Here is a 25,082-nt window from a genome sequence, read left to right as displayed (position 1 = left end):
TTAGGACTCAAACTAGATTTATTTTAGAAAACAAATCAGCTTAGAGGCATTTGTTCACACGTGGCTGAATAGGAGGCCGTCCAATCAGATTGGAGGTCTTCACTCTGTAGGTTGTTTGTTGGGTGAGACTCTTGGACCTCCATCAGCTGACGTGGTGTTTGATGGTCTTCCTCTCTAGTGCCAGATGATTCATCCATGAATTCAGCAGCTACAGACTGAAATGAAGCTCATGCTGCCGTGATTGAATTCCTGTTCCAGATCAAATGTTCAGAGCTCACCTTGAATGCAGCCGTCTGCTGTCTGATAGTTTTTCTCATTGTAGTCTTCAATAAAATCTTTTTCCTCATGTCAGGATGTGGTGAGACTCTTTCTCAGTCTCTGCAGACGTCCCTCATTGTGCATCTCCAGAGAAGAAACAGAAAAACTGCTCCCTGCTTCAGCATCAAATGCTCTCCAGCATTGAGAGTGTTTTAGGAATTCATTCATTGTGTTGTGAACTTTGAAGGAGCAGAAACTTTACAGCTGCCAAAGATATGAGCTCCAATTCTGGATGTTTTAGGAAATTAAGTTCATCAAATGAACACTTGATTTTTGCTGATAACTCATTAAATTACTGAAGAAATCTAACATAAAAAGCTGTAAACTCTCAGGCAGCTTTTGTTAAAAGTTTGTCTATAATTCTATCATCATGTTCTGGAACCAGGACTCTGCAGAAGTTCCTTCAGTCAGATACTTGTGTGTTTCTATTTAAGGCCTCAGGTTTGAACGTACAGCAGAGGATTAGAAAGGAGTGATTTTAATATTTAAATCAGTCCAGTAAATGTTTGGAGTAAAAATGATTAAAATGTTGATTTAGATAGATTTGAGTCAAATAATATTGTAGAGTCTCACTTAAATATATTCAAATGGGTTCAGTGTATTTACATTTTATAGAATATTTGATTTCTTAATCTCAATACTGGAGGGTCTGACCCTAAATATTATAATAATGATGTCAATTTAAATAATAAACTTTAATCAGCTAAACTTACATAATAAATATCACTGCACAATCTTAACCTGAACATTCATATTATTGAGGTAAACTTACATAAATCATGATATTCTGGAGTCTTAACTGGAATATTTCTAACATGAATCTTTTTGTATTGTGCTAATAAACAACAATAACCCAACGTTCAGATAATATTTATTGTCTGTGATTGTGAGACTAAATTCCTCCACATTCTGGAACTTTCCACACAGCAGCTGTAGGAATAAATAAAAATAAAATCTGTTCATTTCCACATTATGCACATTTATTTATTCTTAATATCCCAAACTGAATGGTAGCTGGCAGTAAAAACAAACTCATCTGATGGACTGAATTTCCCAAAATGGAAACATGAACAGAATTTAACACTCATGTATCCATGGCAATGCTAAAGTTTCTGCTTCTTACCAAAGTTCACAACACAAGTAAAGATTTTAATGTAAAACTTCAGGGATGACTGCTAACCATAAGTATTCTGATCAATACTTCATGCTCAATATCAGGACAGATGTTAAAACTCCAGCTGTTCCATTAGACTGCAGTTTTTCACAGAGAAATTAAAACATCACATTCCTCATAAAAACTAGATGGGACTTTTATTAAATAAAGTGTTGGTGAATAAACAGTGTAAAAAGTGCAAAGCAGCTCCATTAAATCAGGAGATGTGAGACTTCCACAGCATGGATCACCATCTGCTGTGTTGATTCATAGCTGAATGTCAGAATGAACTGAGCTAGAAAAGCTGCTTTGAGCTGCAACATTATGGTCTGACAATCCAACACCATCACAGTTTTCATCTGGTTGTTTTGCTCCAACATGCTGTGAAGTTCAGTTTTTACCTGAATCAATACAGAGATTCTATTTCCAACCAAGACTGGAATAAAAATTAGAATGTTATGAGGTTATTAATGCAACTAAATCCTTTCAGATGGAAGGATTTACTTCTAAGTTCTAATTCAACTTTCAGTTGGAGCTCATTGCATTCACAAAGAAAAACAGCGAAACCTTCATAGCAACATTTAATAAACCTAAAACTTCCCTGTTGGCTCATTGGTGGAGTTTGTTACTGAGCATCTGAACCTTAAATCCAGTGAGACGACCATCTTCAGTCGAGGCCAGTCAGAGAACTTCAAGACCTTCCATCAGCTGGACCAGATGTGGCATCATCTCCCTCTGAACATCTGGATGACAGGAGAAAAGACAGAAATCAAACACAGATCACAGAAATACAATTTATTCACTTTCATCATTTTATAAAAGTAGCATGAACTTTATTAAAACTCGACAACATCAGTAATGAAAGTAAATGTTTTTATCTCGTGTTGAAGCTAAATTTAAAGTCAATTTTAATGACAGTTTATCCTGAGAGGAGTGAGAATGGAGCTTTTCTTTCCTTTCTAGAATATTCCCTCAAAATATTCTGTTTATTATTGGCTTTAGAAGCATTTTTCTTTACTTATTTATTTTTAGATACCTCAGACTGATGCACTTTGCTGGTTTGCAGATAATTTCATGTACAATGACAATAAAGATCTTCTATTATAACATATTTTGCTAAAACAAGAAGTGCAAACCTTCTCAACCATCTCTCAGTCTGCAAAATTCCAACTGCGACAAAGAATTATCTAATGTAGTTATTATTATAATCTTTACTGAACCAGCCCTGGAATTAATAAAAATCTGTATATGGATGTGATTTTCTCTGATGGAACCACTAAAACTGCATCCAATAAAGTAAATCTCTTCTGCACTGCACACATACTCTACTTTTGTATAACTCTGGATGTCAGAGTAAAGGCAGACAGATCCACCGATCAGCCACAACATTCTGACCACTGACAGCTGAAGAGAACAACATCCATCATCTTGTTCTAATGCAGTGTTTCTCAAATAGTGGGGCGCGCCCCCCTGGGGGGGCGCAGAGGCATGTCAAGGGGGGAGCGGGAGACTGGGAGGAAAAGGTCCTTCAACACGGAACTAGTTAGCTGAACTATTGTTTTAACGTCGGCCTGTTTTTCGCGGCGTACAACAATACTGAAATTGTGCTGGCCCCATAGACTGTATATGCCATAGATATAAAAAAATATTAATAATGATCTTCTATATATATCTATGGTATATGCACTGGCCGTTCAGACTCTGAAGTACAGACTCCTGAGAACAGGAGAACGCATCGTTAATGTGCAGTCGGAACACCAGCGTACTCGATCACGTCACGTACTCGGCTCATCTCCTCCGATTATTTTTACCAGCGATGTCAAACATACGGCGTGTGGGCCAAAACCGGCCCACCAGACGGTCCATTTTGGCCCGTGGGACGACTTTACAAATGATAAAAATTACAACAACATTAACTGTAAATTTGTAAAGCTGTAAATTTAAAATAATTTCTAGAACCTTGACAAGTTGTTCTGATCATGAAGTAAAATACTGGATTGTTCAGTTGCAGATACCTGTGACTGAATGTTTTGTATTTTTGTAGATAAACTTATCTGGCAGTTACAATGCATGTGTAAATAATGAACTGAGGCATAATTGGCTACTGTTGAAACTGAACTTGTTTTCCTTAAGAAATTTCAGGTTCATAATATTTTGTAAAAAGATAGTTCATTAAATGTGAATATTTTCAGAATGTACTTTTTTGAACTAAAACAAAGGGGAAAAGTTGGAGCTGTGGGGGCCCACTGGAGATCAGATTGGGTTTATGTGATCCCTGGACTAAAATGAGTTTGACACCCCTGATCTTTACTGTGAAAAACAACAAAATGGAATCAGATAAAATAACACAGCCCTGCATATTCATGTTTTCACAGTTTTTATTTTTATATATATATATATATATATATATATATATATATATATATATATATATATATATATATATATACATACATACATACATACATACACACACACACACACAAAGTTATTGAGGGGGCACGAAAGTTTTTTGTCCTCCAAAGGGGGGCCCGACAGAAAAAATTTGAGAACCACTGTTCTAATGCAACGTTCTGCTGGGAAACCTTGACGTTCATGTGGATGTTTGACATGTACCACCACCTAAACACTGCAGGACAAACAACCCCCCAGTCTCCATGGCAACAGCAGTCCTTGATGCCAGCTTCCACCCTCAGCAGGACAAACTAAAACTGCTCAGGAGTGGTCCGAGGAACACGACAGAGCTAAGCTGTTCACCTGGGTTCCACACTCCCCACATCCAGATCTGATGGAGCATCTGTGGGATGGTCCAGGATCAGCCTGGTCTAGGTAGGACCCACCCTGTAACCCACAGGATCCACAGAATCCACAGGACATCCCCAGAGGTTCTGATGAACCACTGGGTCAGAGGAGTTTTAGCAGCATAAAGGGACGAACACAGTATTAGTCAGGTGGTCAGAATGTTCTACTGTTATATTGTCATGCTGATTATATGATCAGTAAATGTTACCATCAATTATAACGTCCACATTGATCAGGAAAAAACAATCAGTTCATTCAGAAACTGTGGGGTTAAACCTAAAAACACAGACCTCAACAGCAGTTTGTTCCAAAGCAGAACACCAGCTGGTTTTCACTAAAGAAGCTTTCAGAGCAACAATTAAATGACAGTTTTGTTCTCATTAAGTTCACAGAGTCAGACAAAATAATGTACACACACATCAGGAAAAGAAAAACTTTTACAAATATTTCATTTGTATAAGTACTTCTATACATATAGATTCCTCTTTCTAAGTTTGATCAAATCACGATAACTCTGTGTCCTGTTGCACGATGTTTCCCCAACAGATGGCGCTACCCTCATGAATGGAGCATCAACAAGTGACGTCTACAACACAACAGAAATGTCTAGAAGCCAGTGGCCACCACTTTGAGCACCTCTTGTAATTGTAGAGGCCAAAGATAACTTTTATTAATCTCATGATGTCTGAATAAATTTGGTATTGAAATATTTATGCTAGCTTTTCTTTTCCTGATGTGTGTAAACATTATTTTGGCTGACTCTGTATGATGGGTTTCTGACAGGTCACCAGGCAACATCTTTTTATAATAATGACAAACATACCTGCATTCTACAGGAGTGATTTTCCTCATGTGCAGGTAAAGATGTGTGAGGAGCTTAGAGATGACAGGAGCTGGAGTCATCCTCACTAATTCAGCTTCCACCTAGAAACAGAAAGACCACAAACAAACACACTGATATACTCTCAAACGTTCAACCTCACAGCCTCAAAATATCTGTTTAGGAAGTGTTGTGTTTCTAAATTCTGCTGAAAGCATTGACAGACATTCTCTTACAAGGTTGTGTAAAAAGCAGCCTGTCCTCTGAGCTACTGAGAAATCTTCCTGAACAAAGTTTCTACGTGTAAATCAGCTCAACAAAAACTAAAGCCTCAGTCAGAGATAACGGGTATCACAGATTATAAACAACTTTCTTTATTAACTCAGACTTTCTGCTTCAACCTCACATAAAAAGGGGAGTTTAACTCGTCAGGTGACTGAAAATGAACGGCTTGTGCAGTTCTAGATCCAAAAGTAGGATGTTTCAACTCATGTTTTACTACAAATACATGCAATAATAAATAAATACAGTGGCTGGTTGTTAGTTTATTCACTATTAATGTCAGTTTATATACTGGATTGAACTTGAGCAGTGGAAGAGAGAAGGAATTTAATTATGGAGATTCAGAGAGGTAATGTTGTGCAATGTTAAGCTAAGCGCGGTTTAATTCAAACCAGCTGAATGTTAAACTTCCGTGCAGCTGAACGGGTTTCAGTTAACCTTAAAGTAAAATAACTTTTTAAAAATCTAAAATACACAGCAGAGAAACACAGGTTGAGAAGTTTGTTCTAATAACGACGGACACCTGCGGCAGCAACTAACACAGGTGTTCCCCGGTAAGTTAGCCACCTGTGTTAATTAGCCCGCTAGCTAACTTAGCCGCTTAGCTAGCTAACGCGTCCGGACCAACTGCTCAAACACAAAACACAACTCTTCACAAGTCGCTGACCTAACGTACAACAAAACAACGCTACTGGTTAGAAGTATTTATCTACTTACCGTGTTTTACTCCAAAAACAAGGTCAGCAGCAGCCTGAGATGCTACCAGACGTGCCGACCATAGATATATATATATAGCAGACTACATCCGCTAGCGCGCTGTCTTCTGTATATCTATGGTCTGACCAATCACTGCTCTCTGGCTCTCAGTCAGTCTGACCAATCACTGCTCTCTGGCTCCGCCCTCTGAGAATCTTCTTGTCGTTTGGCCCCACACTTGCTGATGACCACTTACGGTCTCAGAAAATGAAAAAAACAGAAAAAAACAGACATTTTTTCGTTTCTGTCTCTTACTGATTTTATTTTTTTGTTATTCTAAATATAAAATGAAAATCAAAGCATTTTTAAATCTCGTATATCCCTTTTTGATCATGAAAAGGAAAAACGCCTTGTATTTTAATTTTAATTTTTGTATTTTAAAACGAAAATCAAATAACCACTCGTTTTTTGTTTTTCAATACCCGTTTCAGAACAGAAAATCCAGTTGCGGATCATCCACGGATTATGGACCCTTCATTGTGTGTTGTCACTGAATCTTAATGTCCATAGATGTGAATTGTTTGGGGTTTTTTTTTATGTTAGATGTCATGTAAATAAATGTCTTGGTATGTAAATTAAGAAACACAGCTGACTTGCACTATTTTCTGCAGGAATTGTTGGTTTTGTGTTCTTACAACAGAGATTTGTCTTCACTAATGTTTTTTTTCTTTGTGGTCTAGAAAAAAAATATAATTGAAAGCAGCAGAATCTAATCTGTAGAAGAAAAATAAGTGACTTGATTTCACATTTTATTATTTTTATTAAAATATTGTTCTATTGTTATTTATTTAAAAATACTAACTCCGAAAATTCAATTAACTGAAAAATATTCGATTAAAAATATATATTGATATATATAATGATTTAGGAGTTGATCTCATATTACAGCTACAAAAAATGTTTCTTGAAGCTACTATAATTTGTGTCGTCCTGCAACGTGCTTTATAAAGAATTAACCTGTTCAAAGAGCAGTTTCACTTCATTCTCTGTTGTCACTAAAACAGCACTGATAAAGTGTGTAGAACATTCAGAGGAAGGCAGTCTAGTCTTATGTAACCAACAGCTCAAAGTCCACTTACTAGCTCTACTTGGAGCTTTTAATCAAACACAAACTTGTGTTATCAAAGGACCTAAGAAAGTCTGTACTCAATCAGCTGAGTTGCCTCCATGACCGAGAAAAATCTTTTATACTGAGAAAGATCATGAAATTAATTTAAAGCTTAGGGAAAAAATAGTAATTGGAGCATGATTCAAGTTTTTGTGAAACTATCAAAGTAGCACAATTGAATTACCAAAACAATTTTAATCACTGTCCATTCAGTGACTGTTCTGGAGCTTTCAGTTATATCACATGGTCTTCCTCCGTGGCACTCATGAATTGATCTTTAAAATCATCCATACTGTCCAGCTGGAGATCCAGAATAAACATTTTAGTGTGAAGTTTGAAGCCGCTGCGGGCGAGTAATGCTAAAAATGGTAAGAAATTTTACATTTTGAACTTTGACATTTCTTGTTGATGCTGAGGAAGGTTGTGTGCTACAGTCAAAAGCTCCAGATCAGCTATTGAGTGGATCTTGTGAAATAGTTTCACTCTCAAAGTCAGCTGCAGATTAAATATAGAGGCTAAATCACACTGATGTGGACTGGATTTGAACAGTGCAATAAAATCCTACTGATCTAAAAAAAAAAAAAAAAAGGGTCCATAAATTTCCATTCGGTACAGTTTGAAATAACAACAAAACAAAAAAGCATGAACACACAATAAATGGCCTTCTATTAGCCAGATTTCAGGATTTTGTCTCTATGAATGCATAACCTGCATTAATCAAATGTACAAAGAACCTGAATCTAATGTCATAATAACAATTTCCTTTAAGTGTCTACCACAGTTTAGTGAATTATTCCTGTTGTATTTGCTGCTTTCTGCCAGTCTTATATCAGCTATAGGTGTAGGAATGTTGTACTTGGATATATTACGGCCAACTTTCAGCCTGGGGTTGGCCTATTTAGAGGAGCGCTCACAAACCCATCGAGGACAACCATAATGGGACCGAAAATTGAGAACCAGATAAAGTATCATCATTAAATGCTTTTAATTAGGTAACAGAGAAAAAAAAAAAGTGAAATGTCCCAGCAGGGGCCGCCATGTATAATTGCTGTACTTCTTGAAGACGTGCATCTATTTAAAACTGCATCTCCTGAATGGGAAGATCACCGACTCTTCCTCCTCCTCCTCTTCCCTCCTGCTGCCTCCTGACATTGAATTCCCTCTCAGGCCTTTGTCTTAGACAGGTCCGCCATGTCTGTGTTGTGGCTCTACAGTCGCAGGCAGTCCAGTGACCCATATCTAGTTTCAGAGGCACACTGACCCACAATAGTGACGAGAGGAGTCCCCTGAAATGCTGGCGAGCTATTTCCACTGAGTCCCACCCAGCAGTAGCATTACATAACTGAAGACACAACAGAAAACAAGCAGTTTGCTGAATGTAGCTCACACTGCAGCTGATGGACAAACCCAAGCAGGTCTGCAAGCTAAAAAGTGATCCTGTTAAGCTCACAAAAAAACATCATTTCCTTTGCATTTTACAGCAAATGTAAGTTATATGAAATCTGAAGTGATAAATATTTGTTTTAACTTCCCACCAGAAGTCGAAGCAACATAAAAATGAAACAAAGATCCCCAAAAAAGTGGAACCTCTTCATTTAGCTGACCTCTTTTCCTTCTATTTGGGCCATATTACCATGTTCATTTACATTGATGGGAACCTGGAAAAGGATATTCTATTTCAGAAACATTCCATCACATTCCTTACAGTTTAAAGCTCACAAGAGAAGCCACTGAGTGCATGAATTGCTCTGAGACTGAAACACCCCAGTGAGTATTTTCAGGGTGAGGACCGAATTATCAGGAGACTTGGAACCTTCCTCTGGGCACATTTTTACTAATTAAAGTAAAAATAGCACGCCACGGGGTGTGGTTAAACACCTAAATTAGGTTGCTATAGGGGTAGAGGGTTCTGACAGAACACATGATTTAATGTTTCACAAGCCGCCTAAATGTGGAACCAAAATAGTCGAGCAGACACAGTTAAAAACAGACTTATTGGCATCGCTGCATGTTTATATGCACTAAATTGAGTGAGTCATTGCAAAGTGATGGATGAAATGTGAAAAGTGCTGCATCAGACAGAAAACAGAGGAGCTGCACAACAAGAAAAAGTCTCTATATTTAAATAGAACAATGAATCATCAAGTTTTTTCTAATATATGTGGAGCAAAAGTGGGCGCTGAAGCTCCGCCCAGAGGTGTCGGCCTCCGAGGTGTGACACACTTTAGCAGGATACAAACTAGAGCTGACAGAGAGGATCCATCAGTGCTCATCACATCTGTGGACGGGACACGTTTGATTTCACCTCCAGGTAAGAAGTTGTAGCTCTTCTTTGGAGGCTTGTTCCTCAATTGTCTTGCTTCTTGAATGAATCTTTGTGCATCTTTTGACTCCATATTTGAACTATTTTAGAAGATTTCATGCCAAAATTGATTTGTTTTTGCATGCAGCAGTTCTAAAACTTCACTTCACCTTTTTTACACCATGCAAATTCTTGAGTTAATACTACATCTGTCTACAGTTTTTAAGAAAAAAACTTTTTATGCCTCAGTTTCTGCTGTAGCCTTTTCCATGTGTTGCAGTAAGACATGGGAATCAAAGAATATGGATTACATCAAATTCTAGGTCTAAAATTATAGGAAGTGATTGTTATAAATTTTTTCTTTACATTATTGTGTTTGAATTAAATGTTTGGTTGTAAAACCCAGACAACTGCATGGAGGAGCATCTTTACAATTAGTTATTTCAGCAGGTTCAGTACTCATTGTAACCCATAATAACAATAAGAACCTAAACTAGTTCTACATCCTTTATGAAAGACAGAAAAAGAGAGAAGAAAGTTTAAAATATGGGGGAAAGTGAAGACAATTTCTAGGAGCTTCAGTAGAAAGCAACTGGAGTTGTCTGTCACAAGTCCAGTGGTTTTCTACTAGAGCTCCTATAGGTTCACCATGACCTGGATGGCTGAAAATCTACATAGACGAACATATTTTCTGCTTTAAACTTCATGAAGGGACTGCATCTGTCCTTTTCTAATGAGTGAATAATCATAAGGTCACATTTTCCACTAGAGGCTGTTCGGACAGTCAGTCAGGATGACGCACCAGTTCCCAACACTCTCCGAGGCTCAGAAGAGGGAGCTGCATGAAACTGCTCTACGCATAGTTTCTCCAGGGAAGGGCATCCTGGCTGCAGATGAGTCTGTGGGTCTGTAGCACCGTTTCTGTCTTTACTATAAAAGTGTATTCACGGTGCAGGTGCATGAACAAAGTCCCAACTGTGGATACTAACATCTTGTATGCACATCACACGCTATGAATTACCTGCAGGCAGCATGGCGAAGCGTCTGGCCCAGGTCGGAGTGGAGAACACAGAGGAGAACCGTCGGCAGTATCGCCAGATCCTGTTCAGTGCAGATGATCGCATCAACAGCTGCATCGGAGGAGTCATCTTCTTCCATGAGACGCTGTACCAGCACTCTGATAACGGCGTTCCCTTTGTCAAAATGATCAGGGACAGGGGCATCCTGGTGGGCGTCAAGGTCTGGCAGCACAGTCCTAAATGATATACACCATATTCTACCAACTTCTGTGATAACTGGTTGACTTTTGATAACAAAAAGCAATTATTAATGCTTTCTTTATTTTCTTTATTCCTCAGGTTGACAAAGGTGTTGTTCCTCTGGCAGGAACTTGTGGGGAAACCACCACACAGGGTCAGACAAGCTCCACCATGTATAGCTACTAATATGAACTAATTCACGATAGCAAATTCCTTTACAGTAAACCTTGAAACCTTTCTCCTTAGGTCTGGATGGACTGTCAGAGCGCTGTGCACAGTATAAAAAGGATGGAGCTGTCTTTGCAAAGTGGCGCTGTGTACTCAAGATCAGTGACGCCAATCCATCTAAATTGGCCATCACAGAAAACGCAAATGTTCTTGCACGCTACTCTAGTATCTGTCAGCAGGTCAGGACTCAACATTGTACAGCTTAATAGCTTCATCGTTGGGATATAATGCACCTCAGTGGTATTAATAGTCTCTCATCTCTCGGCCAGCATGGCATCGTGCCCGTTATAGAGCCGGAGATTCTGCCTGATGGCGATCATGACCTGAAACGCTGCCAATACATCACTGAGAAGGTGGGTTTCTTTTTCCTTGCATGCTGCATGTGCACAGATGTGTGATTCTGTTGCAAAGGTCAGACAGATTGGACTGATTTTGCAGAAGTTCTGTGTTAAACTGCTGCCTCTGTGCTGCAGGTGCTGGCTGCAGTCTACAAGGCCATGTCGGACCACCACGTCTACCTGGAAGGAACTCTGCTCAAACCCAACATGGTCACACCTGGACACAGCTGCTCCACCAAGTACAGCCCAGAAGAGGTCGCCATGGCAACCGTCACTGCCCTACGCCGCACTGTTCCCCCAGCAGTCACAGGTAAATCTGCCAAGTGTGGATTATTTTAACCAGAAACATATAAAGTCTGCAGAAACAGAACAAATTGGTTGCATTTTCTGCTGCCCCCCCGCCCTCTAGGAGTTGCTTTCCTCTCGGGCGGCCAGAGCGAAGAGGAGGCTTCTGTCCACCTCAATGCCATCAACAACTGCCCCCTGGCCAAACCCTGGATCCTGACATTCTCATTTGGCCGAGCCCTGCAGGCGTCTGCACTCAGAGCCTGGAGAGGACATAAAGAGAATGAGAAAGCCGCCACTGAGCAGTTCATCAAGAGGGCAGAGGTGCTTTAAACACTCATTTACTGTTAACGTATGATTTAACATGCTGTCTGTGCTCTTCTTCACTGTCTGTTCTGTCCACAGGTGAACAGTCTGGCATGTCAGGGGAAATACGATAACCATGGTGACGTCGGTCAGCGCATCTATGGCTCCTGTCATGCATATTGAACAGTATAGCTTGTTTTCTTCCATATCATAACAAGATGTATTGAATGCAGTGTAGATTATTTTAGAATACAGACACACATGATGCTGTTAAACGTGTTTTCTTGCCTTGATAATTGGGGACAATCAGAACATGGCCTTGGGTATTTCTAATGCATGTACTGAATGGAAGATGTTTGCTGTACTTGTGTTATGTGACAGAGCCACGACTGACGTTTTAAAACCCTGAAGTTAGTATCACGATACTAGACAGGCAAACTGGGCTTTGGCTACAGAGCAGTGACTTTAGTTTATGTCAGAGCACAGTTAACTAAATAGTGGAGAAGACAGAGTGTGTGTGATGTAATTCTCTATTTATTATGTGGAAGCAAAATCAAGTTGTGTGCAGCTTCTGTGTGTGTGGCTGAGTGAAATTTAAATATTGATTTAATGATGAACATGCACAAATAGAAATATTGCATGAGAATTAGCTTCAAGCTAATTTGCATCTGCAGGCAGTGGGCAAAGTACAACATGTGTGATGTGTGTTGTCATTCTCAGTAGCATTTTCTGTGTAATAGTGTGATTAACATAGTTTGAATGGAAGTATTTAAGCAATAAAAGTGTTCCAGTAAAAGCTGGTTTAGAAGCTTTGTTTAATGTGGATTTATGAGGTATCGGACTCATTACAGGCATTGATTGACATTTTGTGAAGAACATTTCATACAGTAAGGGTTTTTAAGTCTCCTCCTCACTCCCCTTTATATTAATTGCTTAGTTTCCTGGGACATTATGGGATCATAACCAGCCAAAAGCAGCACTAGTCACCCCGCTGTTCAGATCGCTTCACTGGCTTCCAGTTGCTTCCTGCATAAAAATCAAAACTATTGCATTCAAAACTAGAATGAAAACAGCTCCCTCCTACCTGAACTCTGTCATTCAGGTCTACACTCCGTCCTGCTCAGTACACTCGGCCAACAGAAGGCGCCTGATACAACCTCCACAACAGGGCCGGTCCATAGCTGGACTCTTCTCCTCTGTGGTTCCCCCGTGGTGGAACAAGTCACCAAACTCTGTTCAGTCTGCAGAGTCCCTCTCAGTCAGTCTTTAAGAAAAGACTAAAGATGCAGCTCTTCACTGAACACGGTTCAGTGAAGAGCTGCAAAAAAAAAAAAAAAATAATAATAATTCCTATTACATCTGCACTGCCTGAAGGCCCCACAGTCCTATTCGTGCACTTGAACGTGGTTTATGGCTTTTATCCAGGTTGTTTTTCTCCTGACTAGACCCTTGCCTGTGTTGCATCTACTTCCAGATGTATGTCACTTTGAATGAAAGGGTCTGCTAAATTAAATTGTAGAATTGTAGAACTATAATTACATTATGTGATCCTATAGAAATCCAATGACTATAAAACTGCTCATTGTCACCTTTTGATTTAACTCCACACTTGATAAAATGCATAAAAAGGTCTGTCCTAAGGAACTGATTAGTTTCTGTTCCTAAAAAAGGGGGTAAAACTGTCAAATTTCCCCCAACAGCTGTAATTCTCAATGATCTCTTGAACCAGATAACACACACGGTCACAACATTAAAACTGTATGCCAGATATTGTGCAGTTTTGGTGATAGAAAAGACAAGATGTTATCACATAATGGCTTATTTAGAAGCCAGATGTCATAGGAACAACATAAAATGTTATCAAATATTAAATATTATACCAACAAAAAACTGTGTTGCTTTTACACATTTTGTGTATACAAAGAATATTCCATTTACCTCATTGTATTTCCTTTAATGTGATGACTTGAGAGTACAGAGAGCTGAGACAACAGAAACGTAGTATTCTGGTATAAAAGTAGCATTGGCATAGAAAGGAAATTTGTCACAGACTGATATTTGGCCTGGCCGACTGATGGATCTGATATTCAGCACATTTGTGACTGTAAATATAATTTTTAAAATCGGATTCTAATAAAATAAGCATATGTGGGGAAAAAAGTGTTCAATAATAATCGGTATTTGATTTTTCCTGAGCAATATTTGGCACAAAGACTTTATTCTGGATTAATAAAGTTATATCTTATTTTATCTACATTAAAACAGCATTGTTTGCTTGCTGTTTAATCATGTATAAACAATTTTAAAAACATCTACAAGTAATTAGTAACTAAAGCTTTCAACTAGATATAATGGAGAACATCATAGTTTTGGTTTTCTAAAAAAATATTGCATAAATAATAAAAATCTGCAAAGTAACTAGTTAAGCTTTAAACTAGATAAAGTGAAGTCCTTAATTATTTACATGCTGTTATATTTTGCATAAGTAATATAAATTGACTAGTTGGTCACAAAAGACTTTAACTAGATGCAGTGGAGTACTTAATTATTTATTTGCTGTTATGTGTTGCTTAAATAGTACAAATCTACACAATAACTAGTAAATAAAGCTTTAAACTAGCTGTAGTGGGGTATATCATTGTTACTAACTGCTAAAGTTTGTATAAATAATAAAATATGTACGCAATAAGGAAAAGTTTTAAATTTGATGTAATGGAGTACAAGCATAAGGCAGAATAAAATGAAATACTTCAGTACAAGTACCTCAGAAATGTACTTAATTTGTAGTATTTGCGTTGGACGCATATTAAACCAATAAATAAAGAGATGTATTTAAACTGGACTTTACTATTAAATCTGTTCATGTTACGTTGCTAGTATCAATAAATTGATTAATTGTTGATGGACACCTGCTCATGCTGACGGACTATTTTGTGAGGCGGATGCGTCACGTCCGGCTGCGGCGTCTCTGGTATTCATGCGTCGGCCAAGAAGCGCGGTTCCTGAAGAAAAAACAGCCGTTGAGGGCGCCTGGTCAGCCGTATTGTTTGTCCGCACGATACCCGCACGTTGGCGCGTCTACCGCCGTTTACTTGGCCGGTTTCCCTCCACGTTTCGACGACTTGCGGGCGCCCGGAACGTAATCTCGGTGAGGCCACAGCAGCCGTTTGTAATCTTACCGAACGACAAGCTTCCAGTTAGCTCGTAGCCGCGATGTCGGGTGTCGTGCGAGGCCCTGCTGGGAACAACGACTGCCGAATTTACGTTGGAAATCTGCCCCCGGACATCCGCACCAAAGATGTGGAGGACGTGTTCTACAAATACGGGACCATTCGAGACATCGACCTGAAGAACCGGAGAGGAGGGCCGCCTTTCGCCTTTATTGAATTCGAGGACCCGCGGTAAGGAGCTAACGGTTAGCCTAGCCGGGCCCGAGGCTGCCCCATTGTGTTGCTAACCAGCTCGCGTGCTAACTGGCTCAGACTATTCCCTGGACTCCGTTTACATTGTTCGAAAACGTCCTGTGTGTGCTATCAGTTTCTGTTATGAAGCTTCCAGTTGGACATATTTCACCTAGTTATGCATTTTACAGCGACACTTTGCTGTTTCCGTTGCATGGCGTTGTTAATGTGTCCATGTTGTTAACAGACACCCACATTGCTTCGGTTTCTGGTTTGCAGTTTAACTCAGGCGCTCACATCGTTCCGCCTGATTGTGCATTAACGTGGCGACATTGTGCTTCCTGTGCACCGAGAAGTTTCTCCGCATGCACATTAAATCCAAATAGTTCTGGTTGCGTCTGCACGACGGATTAGCGGACGTTAAGACCGAGCTAGCCGCTAACATGGCTGACTCTCCCTGCATGTATGGGCTGAAGACACCTCACTGTCCTCTGTGCTGCTGTGGTGCGGCTGTGCTTACTTATTTACTTTTCTTAAAAACAGGGACGCCGACGATGCAGTCTATGGGCGTGATGGTTACGACTACGACGGCTACAGACTGCGTGTGGAGTTTCCACGGAGCGGCAGGGGCTCCAGAGGCGGCTTCGGTGGGATCGGCGGGGCACCGAGAGGCAGATACGGGCCACCGTCTAGACGATCCGAGTACAGGGTCGTTGTGTCGGGTAAGCAGGCATTTGTCAACAGCACTATTAGGGGAGCTTATCTGTTGCTGGCACTTTGTAAGATAACTTTAGACTGCCACACATTAGAGCTAGGCAATTCGGATCACATGTGAGATTCTTCTAACATATAATTTTTTAAACCCGCAATTAATATTTATAGTGTAATAGGCTGAAAACACGATGGCTCATTTCCACATGATAGACCATCAAATCATTACCTGCTCTAAATGTAGTGCAAGGACTTTAAGATATAAATTGCTTCATACGTGTTACTTTTTACAAGGCATAGTAAACTATGTTTGGGTAAATAAAGTAATATTAATGCAGTCATATAGTAGGACGTGTCTGTCAACAGTCTCACACTGGAACTAGTCAGTCATTCATGGCTGGGGAGTAGCTTCTAAATATAGCACATTCTAGTGGCAAGTTAAATAAAGTAGGAATAAAAAATGTGAAGATGTTGCGTTTGTATCCTCAATGACAGCCTTTCCGTATTTTGATTTTTAACTGAACTGACTGTTCAGCAAAAAAATTGGGCACATTGTTCATGTCCAGTTTACATTTAGGGAAATAAAAGTGCTGAAATGTAGGTTATGCATGCAAACTTGCATTAGATTCCTCAAACACTTGTATCAATCACATTGCTCTAATGAAAGTTAAAGAATTCAGGTCAAAGACATTTAGGGAGAATATAGAAGTTGGGGTTAGATAGGAGTACAGTGATGTGATAGCAGTGGGATAAAATAAGTTCAGTTGCATATGTACTTACCTTTTGGCTTAGACACTACATTGAAAATCTTAATAAGATTAGACTTAACGTTATGCTTTTTGTTCTTATAAGATGGGGCTAATGAGGAGTGATATACACAAATAAGATTGTAAATAAGCCGGAGTTGTGTTAAAAATGTAAATATTTCACTTGCTTTTGCTAATGAAATGTGAGGAAGGTGCACCGAAAGTAGAATAAATCTTTTTTTTTTTTTTTTTAATTAATGTATACAAAATAAATGGGAACAGAGTGGTAGACTACACCTCCACCAATAATGTCACAGCACAGCCTGTGATAGTTGGCTGCACTACATGAAAAATATGTAAAAGAAACAGGCACGAGATAAGTTAGTAAAATATTTTTGGTTAGGCAAAGCCAATTTCCATGACTTTGCATCTTAACTTGTGTAGCTATAGTTAAACTTTGGTCATATCATTAAATCTGGCATCTACCATTTGGGTAAACAAATAATTCTTGTAAATGTGGACACTAGTGGAAAGTTCTTCATGTCTTTGCTGACTATTTTTGTCTTATTTTTCAGGGCTCCCTCAGAGCGGCAGCTGGCAGGACTTGAAGGACCACATGCGTGAGGCAGGCGACGTGTGCTACGCCGACGTTTACAGAGATGGAACCGGAGTTGTAGAGTTTGTGCGCAAAGAGGACATGACCTATGCCGTTCGAAAGCTGGACAACACCAAATTCCGCTCCCATGAGGTATGTGTACTGATTTGATTAACTGTCATGGATAATGTGTCTTTGCTGTGTTGAGGTGAGTACATCAGGATATGCACACTAATTTGAACAACTCCCGGCCCATTTTTTTTTTCTTTCTCCATCTATGGTATTTCCACCATAGGCAGGAATGTTGTCTTTTCAATGTCAAGTTCTCTTGTGTCTGCCAGGGAGAGACTGCTTACATTCGTGTGAAATTAGATGGTCCCCGCAGCCCAAGTTACGGAAGATCTCGCTCACGCAGCCGTGGCAGCCGGAGTAGGAGCCGCAGTCGCAGCGCCAGCCGCAGTCGCAGCAATTCCCGTGGTCGCGGCAGAGGATCGCCTCGCTACTCGCCTCGTCACAGCCGTTCTCGCTCCCGTTCCTAAACCTTTCTACCACCGATGTCTTGCCCTTTTGATGTATACCCTCCTGTTTTTACCTCTTATGAGTTCCTGCAGATGTCAGCTATTGATTTTTAATTTTGGCATTTCTTGTCGCGATGTCCTTGTGGATGATCTTGGTATGTAGATGTACACCCCCCTCCTTCCTCCCGTCTCCTCCTTTCAACCTTTCCCCTTCCCCTCTCCTGCAGCTTTGTCCTTTTTGTTTTCTCCCTCTCTTGCCCTTCTTTCTGTCCTCTCAATTTTTGCAAAATAAGAACTTGTGCTGTGTTGAACTTCAAAAATGTTGAGTTGTTTTGAGCTGCACTCAATGTTTTTGCAAGTGTTGAAAATTGAAGTTTTGTTTTTTTTGTTTTGTTCTTGTTTTTTTTTTTTTTTTTTTAAAAATAGCTTCTCTTATTGGATATGTGGGGTGGGCTGTTTGAACGGGGAGCCCAATGCTTAACTGTATTTTACCCTTGTGTCTTCCTTTAGACATCTGAAGAGAAGGATTAAAGTGATTTGGAATAAAACCATTGTGGAGCACATTTCATTTGTATGGTCAGGATAGGACATCTAGGAGCAATCAGGTCGAGGCAATGGTATGCTTCATATTCCATAAATTGAACATTTTGATCGGTTGCCATGTCATGCATGTCATTTAACAAAGCCATATGTGCTGTACTTTGTTATATATATACAGTTTTTAACATGCTACTCTGGCCTGTGACAGAATAAGCAGTCCTAGATCAAGTGTTGTGATGTAAGTGTAACATCTTTGCTGTCAAATGTAAAAGTCTGAATCACTGCCTTGTTGCAAAAGCGTCCCACTTTTAACTTTAATGTCCTCATTGGTTAAAATGTTAACTTCAGGGAGTGATAGGTTTTTTGTGCTCAGTGGCATTTTTTTCTTGATCTGACATGAGTGCTCAACATAGAAAAAAAATTAGGCCCTAAAATTTTGACATTTTATTCTAACAGTCTGCCTCTGATTTTCTTCCTGGTATTTCAAGGTTTTGATTGGAGGAGTGGCTCAGTGGATCCCAATCCTTGGAGCTGGATGAGTGGATCGATTAGGGAAGGGATAGGCAAGGATGGATGCTCGGAAACGGGAGCAGTTTTTCCAGGATTCAAATGAGAGTTGATTTCAGAACTAATTAACGGGAGTCCCAGAGCAACTCTTGTTTTTTTTTCTCTCGATTAGGCCCCCCTGCCTAAAGTTTTTCAGTGATAATGGCTTTATTTTACAAGAAAACGAAACTGAGGACCAGGAAGTTGGATCAAAGGATGGAGTCGTAGATGCCTGGTATGAAGGAATTAAAAAAATTGGGGAGGTTGGGAAAGGGGTTTCATTTGGGAGTAGTTTGTATGTTTTATTTTGCTTAATCTTACTTTTTTCTCTTAGCATTTTCAATAAACACTTTCAAACAAGGACACTTTAGTTTGTTTTTATTTGCAACAAGCATAAATTCATGTCATGATGTGGTCTGTGTGTTATTTATAAGGATTTTACCTCCTAGTGTGGTGCACAAATGTGTAAATTGGAGGGAAGTGGAGCCAGAAATGATTGTTCTGTCTGAAAGCAGCAGCTGCATAAAGCGAACCAACACCATACTAACACACGTGTTCAGTATTCAGAGCTCCAGTGTCTCAGCTGTGACGGTGACTGATGAAAAAAGGCTTTAGCCAAGTGATCCCTACCTACAGCCAAGGTCTCGTTTCGTTTTAGCCCACAGTCGGTGGCGTGCACTGTGAATGATGCATTGTGGGATGAAATAAGATGCCGGCAGACAGGAGCTGGAGAAAAACGCTTGCACCACACGGGGAGGCTGCAGCCCAGCCAATGGCAGGGTGCAGCATGCAGCAGAGGGCGGGGAGCTGTTGGAGCCCAAGCACAGCTCAACCTGTCTACATGCTTATTGTGTAAATCTTTAAAAAGCAATTAGCCGCAGCAGCATCCAAACCTTCCCCACTGGCCGCAGGAGAGACACAGTTTTGGAAACAAGTGCTCCAGATTAGGTGAGTTGCAGGTTTCCTCGTGTTAAATCCAAAGACTTGCATGTCATATTTGTGATTCGACTTTCCCTCATGATGGGGATGTTTTACTGTACATCCTCATGCATTTCGGTTGCTTAGATTGTGCCAGCGGAGCTACTGGAAGGCGTGTGTTTCCTGTGCGTTTAATTAACCGGATTCATTTTGCTACTTTGCAGATGCTTCTTACGTGAAAGTGATTTTGCCAAGTAATTTAACTCCACCTGTATCAAGTTTCGCAGCCAATCTATGCAACGCTCTTGTCATCATGCAGTTTAACAGTAAAGATAATAATTTAAAAAAGGCAGGAATGTATAAAGGCAGAAGTTGTGAAACTGGAATGAGCGCAAAAATGTGCGAAACGAGCAGGGTTTTTTTTTCTCCTGATGTTTGGCCTAAACCATCCCCATCACCACGTGCGGTGTTAATTTTCAGTGCGGTACGTCGGAGTGAACGTGCTTCCCCCCTCTCCTCTTCCTCAGCAGGCATCATCATCCTCATCCTCAGCCATGACTGACAGGAAAGCTGTGATCAAGAACGCGGACATGTCCGAGGACATGCAGCAGGACGCCGTGGACTGTGCCACGCAGGCCATGGAGAAGTACAACATAGAGAAGGACATTGCAGCCTACATCAAGAAGGTGAGACGGGATGGATCCACATGATCTGCACATTCACAGCTCCGATCTATTGATTGCTCAGCGTGCACATTATCAAGGCCATAACCGGGATTTTTTAAAATTACTCAAGTCCGCAAATTCTCCTCAAGGCCTCTTGTTTACACAAAATTTAACCTGATACCATAGTAAGAGCTCTAAATGTTTCTGTATTACACAGATTCCCCAACATGAGCATCCAAATCAGTCACAGTGCTTTTTGTGAAGAAAATCCCGAGGCACAAAATGCACATACAATTCCTAAAAACAATGGGATGTATAAATATATAACATGCATGCAAATGATGAGCTTTACACCAGAATGAAATCATGTGTTACACTGTTTTTTTGTGCGCAGCTGGCCCAAACGGATGTGAGTTTATGCCTGTTGCTGTTCCAAATTTCCATCCACATGCACCCTCAATTTATTCCACATGCATTTATTTTATTTAATTTTTCTAAACTGCCCTGCTTGGGATCAGTACAGTTTTTTCTTCGCGGTGTAACAATTGTTAAATGTGGGTACAAATTTGCTGTAATTTTCAGCTATTTGTGCATTTTTAACTGCAGAAGGTAAATCAGATGATTCATTAGCTTCTTATTGTTTGGTGTTTTTTGATTTTCTATGTTATATATGATAGTAAGCATTATAATCTTAAAATTTCAAACTGTTGGCTCCATAAAATGGGCTGGTTTGAAGAGTTCACCTTGGATTAGTTGACTATCTAATAGGATTTACTGTCAGATTAGTAACCAGATTCATCTTTAATGGAAATAGAATTTAGTTTCAAACCGTAGTATTCTCAGTAGCAGCCACATTCTTCCTGGCAGCAATATGTAAGACTGATAATGTACTTTGCAGTCACTGGTTCTGGATCTAATCTCCTCTTTTTGTCCCTTTGCAGGAGTTTGACAAGAAGTACAACCCCACCTGGCACTGCATCGTCGGGAGGAACTTCGGCAGCTACGTCACCCACGAGACGAAGCATTTCATTTACTTTTATTTGGGCCAAGTGGCCATCTTGCTCTTCAAGTCTGGCTGAGAAGTTTCTGATGGGTGTTGAGTTTTATTCTCCCCTGAACCTAAATCGGAAATGCACTGGTGGCTGATGTCTCCCATACACTAATAATGACATACCATAACAATGCAAAACCGGCCGTGCGCAATTGCATGGACTATACACTATTTAATATGTATGTTACAGTAAGTTTACTTTTCGATAGTTGCCATTTGAATGCAACTGAAGTAGTTTTTGTTGATGCTGTTAACTTCTAGGTTGTAAAACATTTCAATGTGGCCCTTGATTGTATAAATAAAGAGGAAAGCTGTCGAATGTAGTGGTGCATCTGCTTTCCTTCACGAATGGCATTTGAAGACCCTGTTATGAGACTCTGTTGGTTTAGATGGTAACATCATACTGTGTGCACCAGTTTAACAATCCATCATCGAGATTTTAACGTGTGGTCATGAAAAGAAGATGAATAATGGGGCAAATATTTTCTGAGTTTAGTTTATTAATGCTGTCTTATGGATTTAAAGGATTTATGTTGTGCTGGAGATGCACGTGGTTCAAAACTTATTTTTTCAATTTAATGCAAATCCCCAACTGAAGTGAAATTTTAGCAGCTGTGATTGGAAAAGATGTCACAACATCCAACACACTTGACATTTCAGAACCAACACGAGCCAGTGCAGACGTTTCCGGGGATTTTTAGTTTGTCAGCACTTAGATTTTCACTGTGAAGGACCATAGAGCGACCTGAGCCTGTAATGTTCGAGCTATAACGCTACAGACCGGTTTCCACCATCTCCCAACTCACCTACCCAGATTTCCGTCTTATTATCCTGTGTTCCTGCATGTTTGGAGGATAATGACCACAATTTATTTAACTGGAGCCAAATTATTTGCTTTATTTCACTTTTACTTTTGAGTATTTAGATATTGGACTGAGTCGAAGTGTGTCTTGTCCCAGTTATTGCTGTGAAGCAGCGTTAGAACGTGTTTTAGCTGAAACATCTGCAGTAAACTCTACCGAGGCTACAAATCTCCCCCTTTGTGTTTCAGATGATTGTGTTGTCTCACGTGGCTTGTGATATTTTCAAGTTGCCCCCCTACCTTTAGTTTTGCATTGCCAGTGTACTGCCAGACATGCAGGAAAAGAAGAAGTATTTGGAGTTTGGACTTCTTAAAGCAACAGAAAGATGGTTTATCTCTTCATCTATCACAGATTTTTCATTTTGCAACTTCAGTATAGTTGGTTTGAAATGGCAATGCACGATGTTTGGATCCTGATTTAATGTGTTGTTTGGGAGGACAGATTGTGGAGGATTTTAGTCCGTGGAGCTGGATAACACCACACATTTCTAAAGACTGAATGTTTACTCAGTTGTTCACTCCCATATGTCAGCTATGGGCGAAATGTGTATCTCTCAAAGTGTTAGCTTGGATTGACTTTTTTTTTCAAGGGATGTCTTCCTAATTATTGTTGATGTAAACTGATTTAGTATTGTTTTTCCTCTGGCATGTATTTTTGCTGTGTATATGTAGGAGCCGTTCCGATGCTGTTAAATTTGCACAAAACGTGTGCCTGTCATTGCTCTCAACTGTAACTGGCTTGAGTACAATTGCACTTCATTAGAAATATCCAGTAGGTTGCTACAGAACCAAAATCGTATAAACTCAAATAAAAATTAATTGTTGACTTATTACCCTGTGGCTTTTGACTTTCTCACTGCCCCTCACTGTGCTGAAAACAGAAGCTGAAGAATTTATTAGCTACAGGACAGGAATTTAATTTGCACTAGCTGTGAGAGTTAAACTGAGAAATATGCTTTTTTTCTTTATTACTCAAAGTCAGAAAAAGCTTTATTGCTGTCACGGCTGAGAATTAGCTTTGGCAAGTGACAGAGAATTTTTGAAAGTTAAATACTTTTTTTTTTTTTTTAAATTCCACTGCAAAATTTGAGCTCTGTTTTAAGTCTTTACGCTATGCTAAGCTAATTAGCCACTGAATGTACTGTCATATATAAAGGACGTGTGTGTGATAATTTGAAAATTTTATTATTTTTTTAAAGTTTATACTGATACCTTATGTCTGTCCAGGAAATATGAAGCTACTGGTAGCAGCTAGCTAACTTACCACAAAACATTGAGATGTAGCTAACCTGGCTCTGCTCAAAGGTGACTAAATATGTCTACACCTTTGAAGCTCACGAATTAACGTGGTGTACAGACTTTTTTTTTGATTAAAGAAAAAAAAAGTGTTTTGTTAAGGTCTCCATTCGTCATCAGAACAGCTTTGAAAAATTGAAAAATATTTACCCCCAAAATATAACACTCACATCTCATTCTTGGCAAAAAGAGTGACTTTACTAAATTAACAAACCATTCCTTTTACTGTTTTTTAATTTTTAATGGCAGTTCTGCAACAAAATCTAATTGATCTCTGGTAATGCAAGCTAATGTTAGCCACCATAAGCTAATGGTCATATCAGAGTAAATGTGAGCGTAGCAGCAGAACCTTTCAGTGCATTAAATCGAGCAGGGGTGCCTTCACCAGCAGTCAAATAATAGATTCCATCTTGGTTGCAGTGATATTTTTTCTGTTTAATATAACTGTGAATTTAATATCTCTGAGTTCCAGATTGGAGTAAGGGAAGTCACCTCGGACTTAGAAAATTGCAATGGGAGCTAATTACCTAATTAAAAAATAACACATGAAATAATTGTGAGATGCAGCTTCGGTTTCATTGTAGTTCCTTGTCATTTAAGTCTCTCTACAAACAGTGACTTGTGTTGGCACTTTGGATACAAAATAGATTAAGTTTTTAGGACATTTCTGATACTTACGCCTGTTGTGAAAGATCCTCACCGGAACTTGCACTTTCAAAAAAGGTTAAGACCTTGAGACATTCATTATTAATATCAAGTAAACAAGATTAATTTCAAAAATAGAGCCGACATGTTTTTAAAGCTTTTGTTAGCTATACATTTACATGGTGTGATTATGTGAAAATTAAGCAAACATAGCATTTCTACAGTAAATCAAAAAACAACAGACAATAGAAGAGGACATCAGAAATCAATAAGGTGTGAGATGACTAATCTGGATGAATAAGACTGAGAACAGAAGGTGACACTGTGTAGGCTTCAGAATTCATGGGTTAAATCTGCAGGTCTAATAGTATGGCTATAGTGTTGGCCTATTATGTGTTTACGCTGAATAAATGAGAAACGGTCCATAGCAACAAGTGTGTGAGACCTTCACTCAGAGACAACGAGCACCAACCACGTAACCATGACATCAGTAGCGTTGTGCTGTTTACTCATATGGCTCTATCACCCAGACAGATATTTGGCTGCTCATCACTCAGCACTGTGATAAACTGATGTTGCACTGAAGTCGTGTCAGATTTACCACAAAAATACATCCTGTAGAAATCTTTAT

General features: G+C 39.5%; 3 protein-coding genes and 1 long non-coding RNA gene across 6 annotated transcripts; 3 read left to right on the top strand and 1 right to left on the bottom strand.

Annotated features, from left to right (window-relative positions):
- Window positions 1–6,292, bottom strand: LOC129349374 (uncharacterized). Its single transcript, XR_008602360.1, has 3 exons — window positions 6,093–6,292; window positions 5,097–5,197; window positions 1–402 (listed from the first exon to the last, which is right to left on the bottom strand). It is a non-coding gene; the product is annotated as an uncharacterized LOC129349374 (long non-coding RNA).
- A 3,118-nt stretch (window positions 6,293–9,410) lies between these two features.
- aldoca (aldolase C, fructose-bisphosphate, a) lies at window positions 9,411–12,770 on the top strand. The gene is made up of 9 exons (XM_055011859.1): window positions 9,411–9,550; window positions 10,311–10,446; window positions 10,569–10,780; window positions 10,900–10,954; window positions 11,047–11,207; window positions 11,298–11,381; window positions 11,502–11,676; window positions 11,776–11,975; window positions 12,057–12,770. The coding sequence occupies exons 2-9, from the start codon at window positions 10,335–10,337 to the stop codon at window positions 12,138–12,140; spliced, it is 1,083 nt and encodes a 360-aa protein (XP_054867834.1). The 5' UTR covers window positions 9,411–9,550; window positions 10,311–10,334; the 3' UTR covers window positions 12,141–12,770.
- A 2,158-nt stretch (window positions 12,771–14,928) lies between these two features.
- Window positions 14,929–19,377, top strand: srsf1a (serine and arginine rich splicing factor 1a). Of its 2 annotated transcripts, XR_008602302.1 has the most exons (5): window positions 14,929–15,358; window positions 15,902–16,080; window positions 17,391–17,563; window positions 17,752–18,545; window positions 18,957–19,377. XR_008602302.1 is itself a non-coding variant. In XM_023272690.3 (4 exons), exons 1-4 carry the CDS (start codon window positions 15,171–15,173, stop codon window positions 17,947–17,949), a joined length of 738 nt encoding a protein of 245 aa, XP_023128458.1. In that variant the 5' UTR covers window positions 14,929–15,170; the 3' UTR covers window positions 17,950–19,377. The 2 variants fall into 2 exon arrangements, 1 of the variants encoding a protein (XP_023128458.1); XM_023272690.3 differs by having other exon boundaries at window positions 17,752–19,377.
- A 424-nt stretch (window positions 19,378–19,801) lies between these two features.
- dynll2a (dynein, light chain, LC8-type 2a) lies at window positions 19,802–23,343 on the top strand. 2 transcript variants are annotated; one of them, XM_023272686.3, is made up of 3 exons: window positions 19,802–19,962; window positions 20,460–20,618; window positions 21,539–23,343. In XM_023272686.3, exons 2-3 carry the CDS (start codon window positions 20,487–20,489, stop codon window positions 21,674–21,676), a joined length of 270 nt encoding a protein of 89 aa, XP_023128454.1. In that variant the 5' UTR covers window positions 19,802–19,962; window positions 20,460–20,486; the 3' UTR covers window positions 21,677–23,343. The 2 variants fall into 2 exon arrangements, with proteins under 2 accessions (XP_023128454.1, XP_023128455.1); XM_023272687.3 differs by having other exon boundaries at window positions 19,805–19,962; window positions 20,463–20,618.
- The last annotated feature ends 1,739 nt before the right edge of the window (window positions 23,344–25,082 follow it).

Source organism: Amphiprion ocellaris, chromosome 7 (genome assembly GCF_022539595.1).
Source record: "Amphiprion ocellaris isolate individual 3 ecotype Okinawa chromosome 7, ASM2253959v1, whole genome shotgun sequence".
Classification (NCBI taxonomy): domain Eukaryota; kingdom Metazoa; phylum Chordata; class Actinopteri; family Pomacentridae; genus Amphiprion; species Amphiprion ocellaris.
Note: the sequence above shows the minus strand (reverse complement) of the source record. Positions and strands in the feature narration are given on the sequence as shown.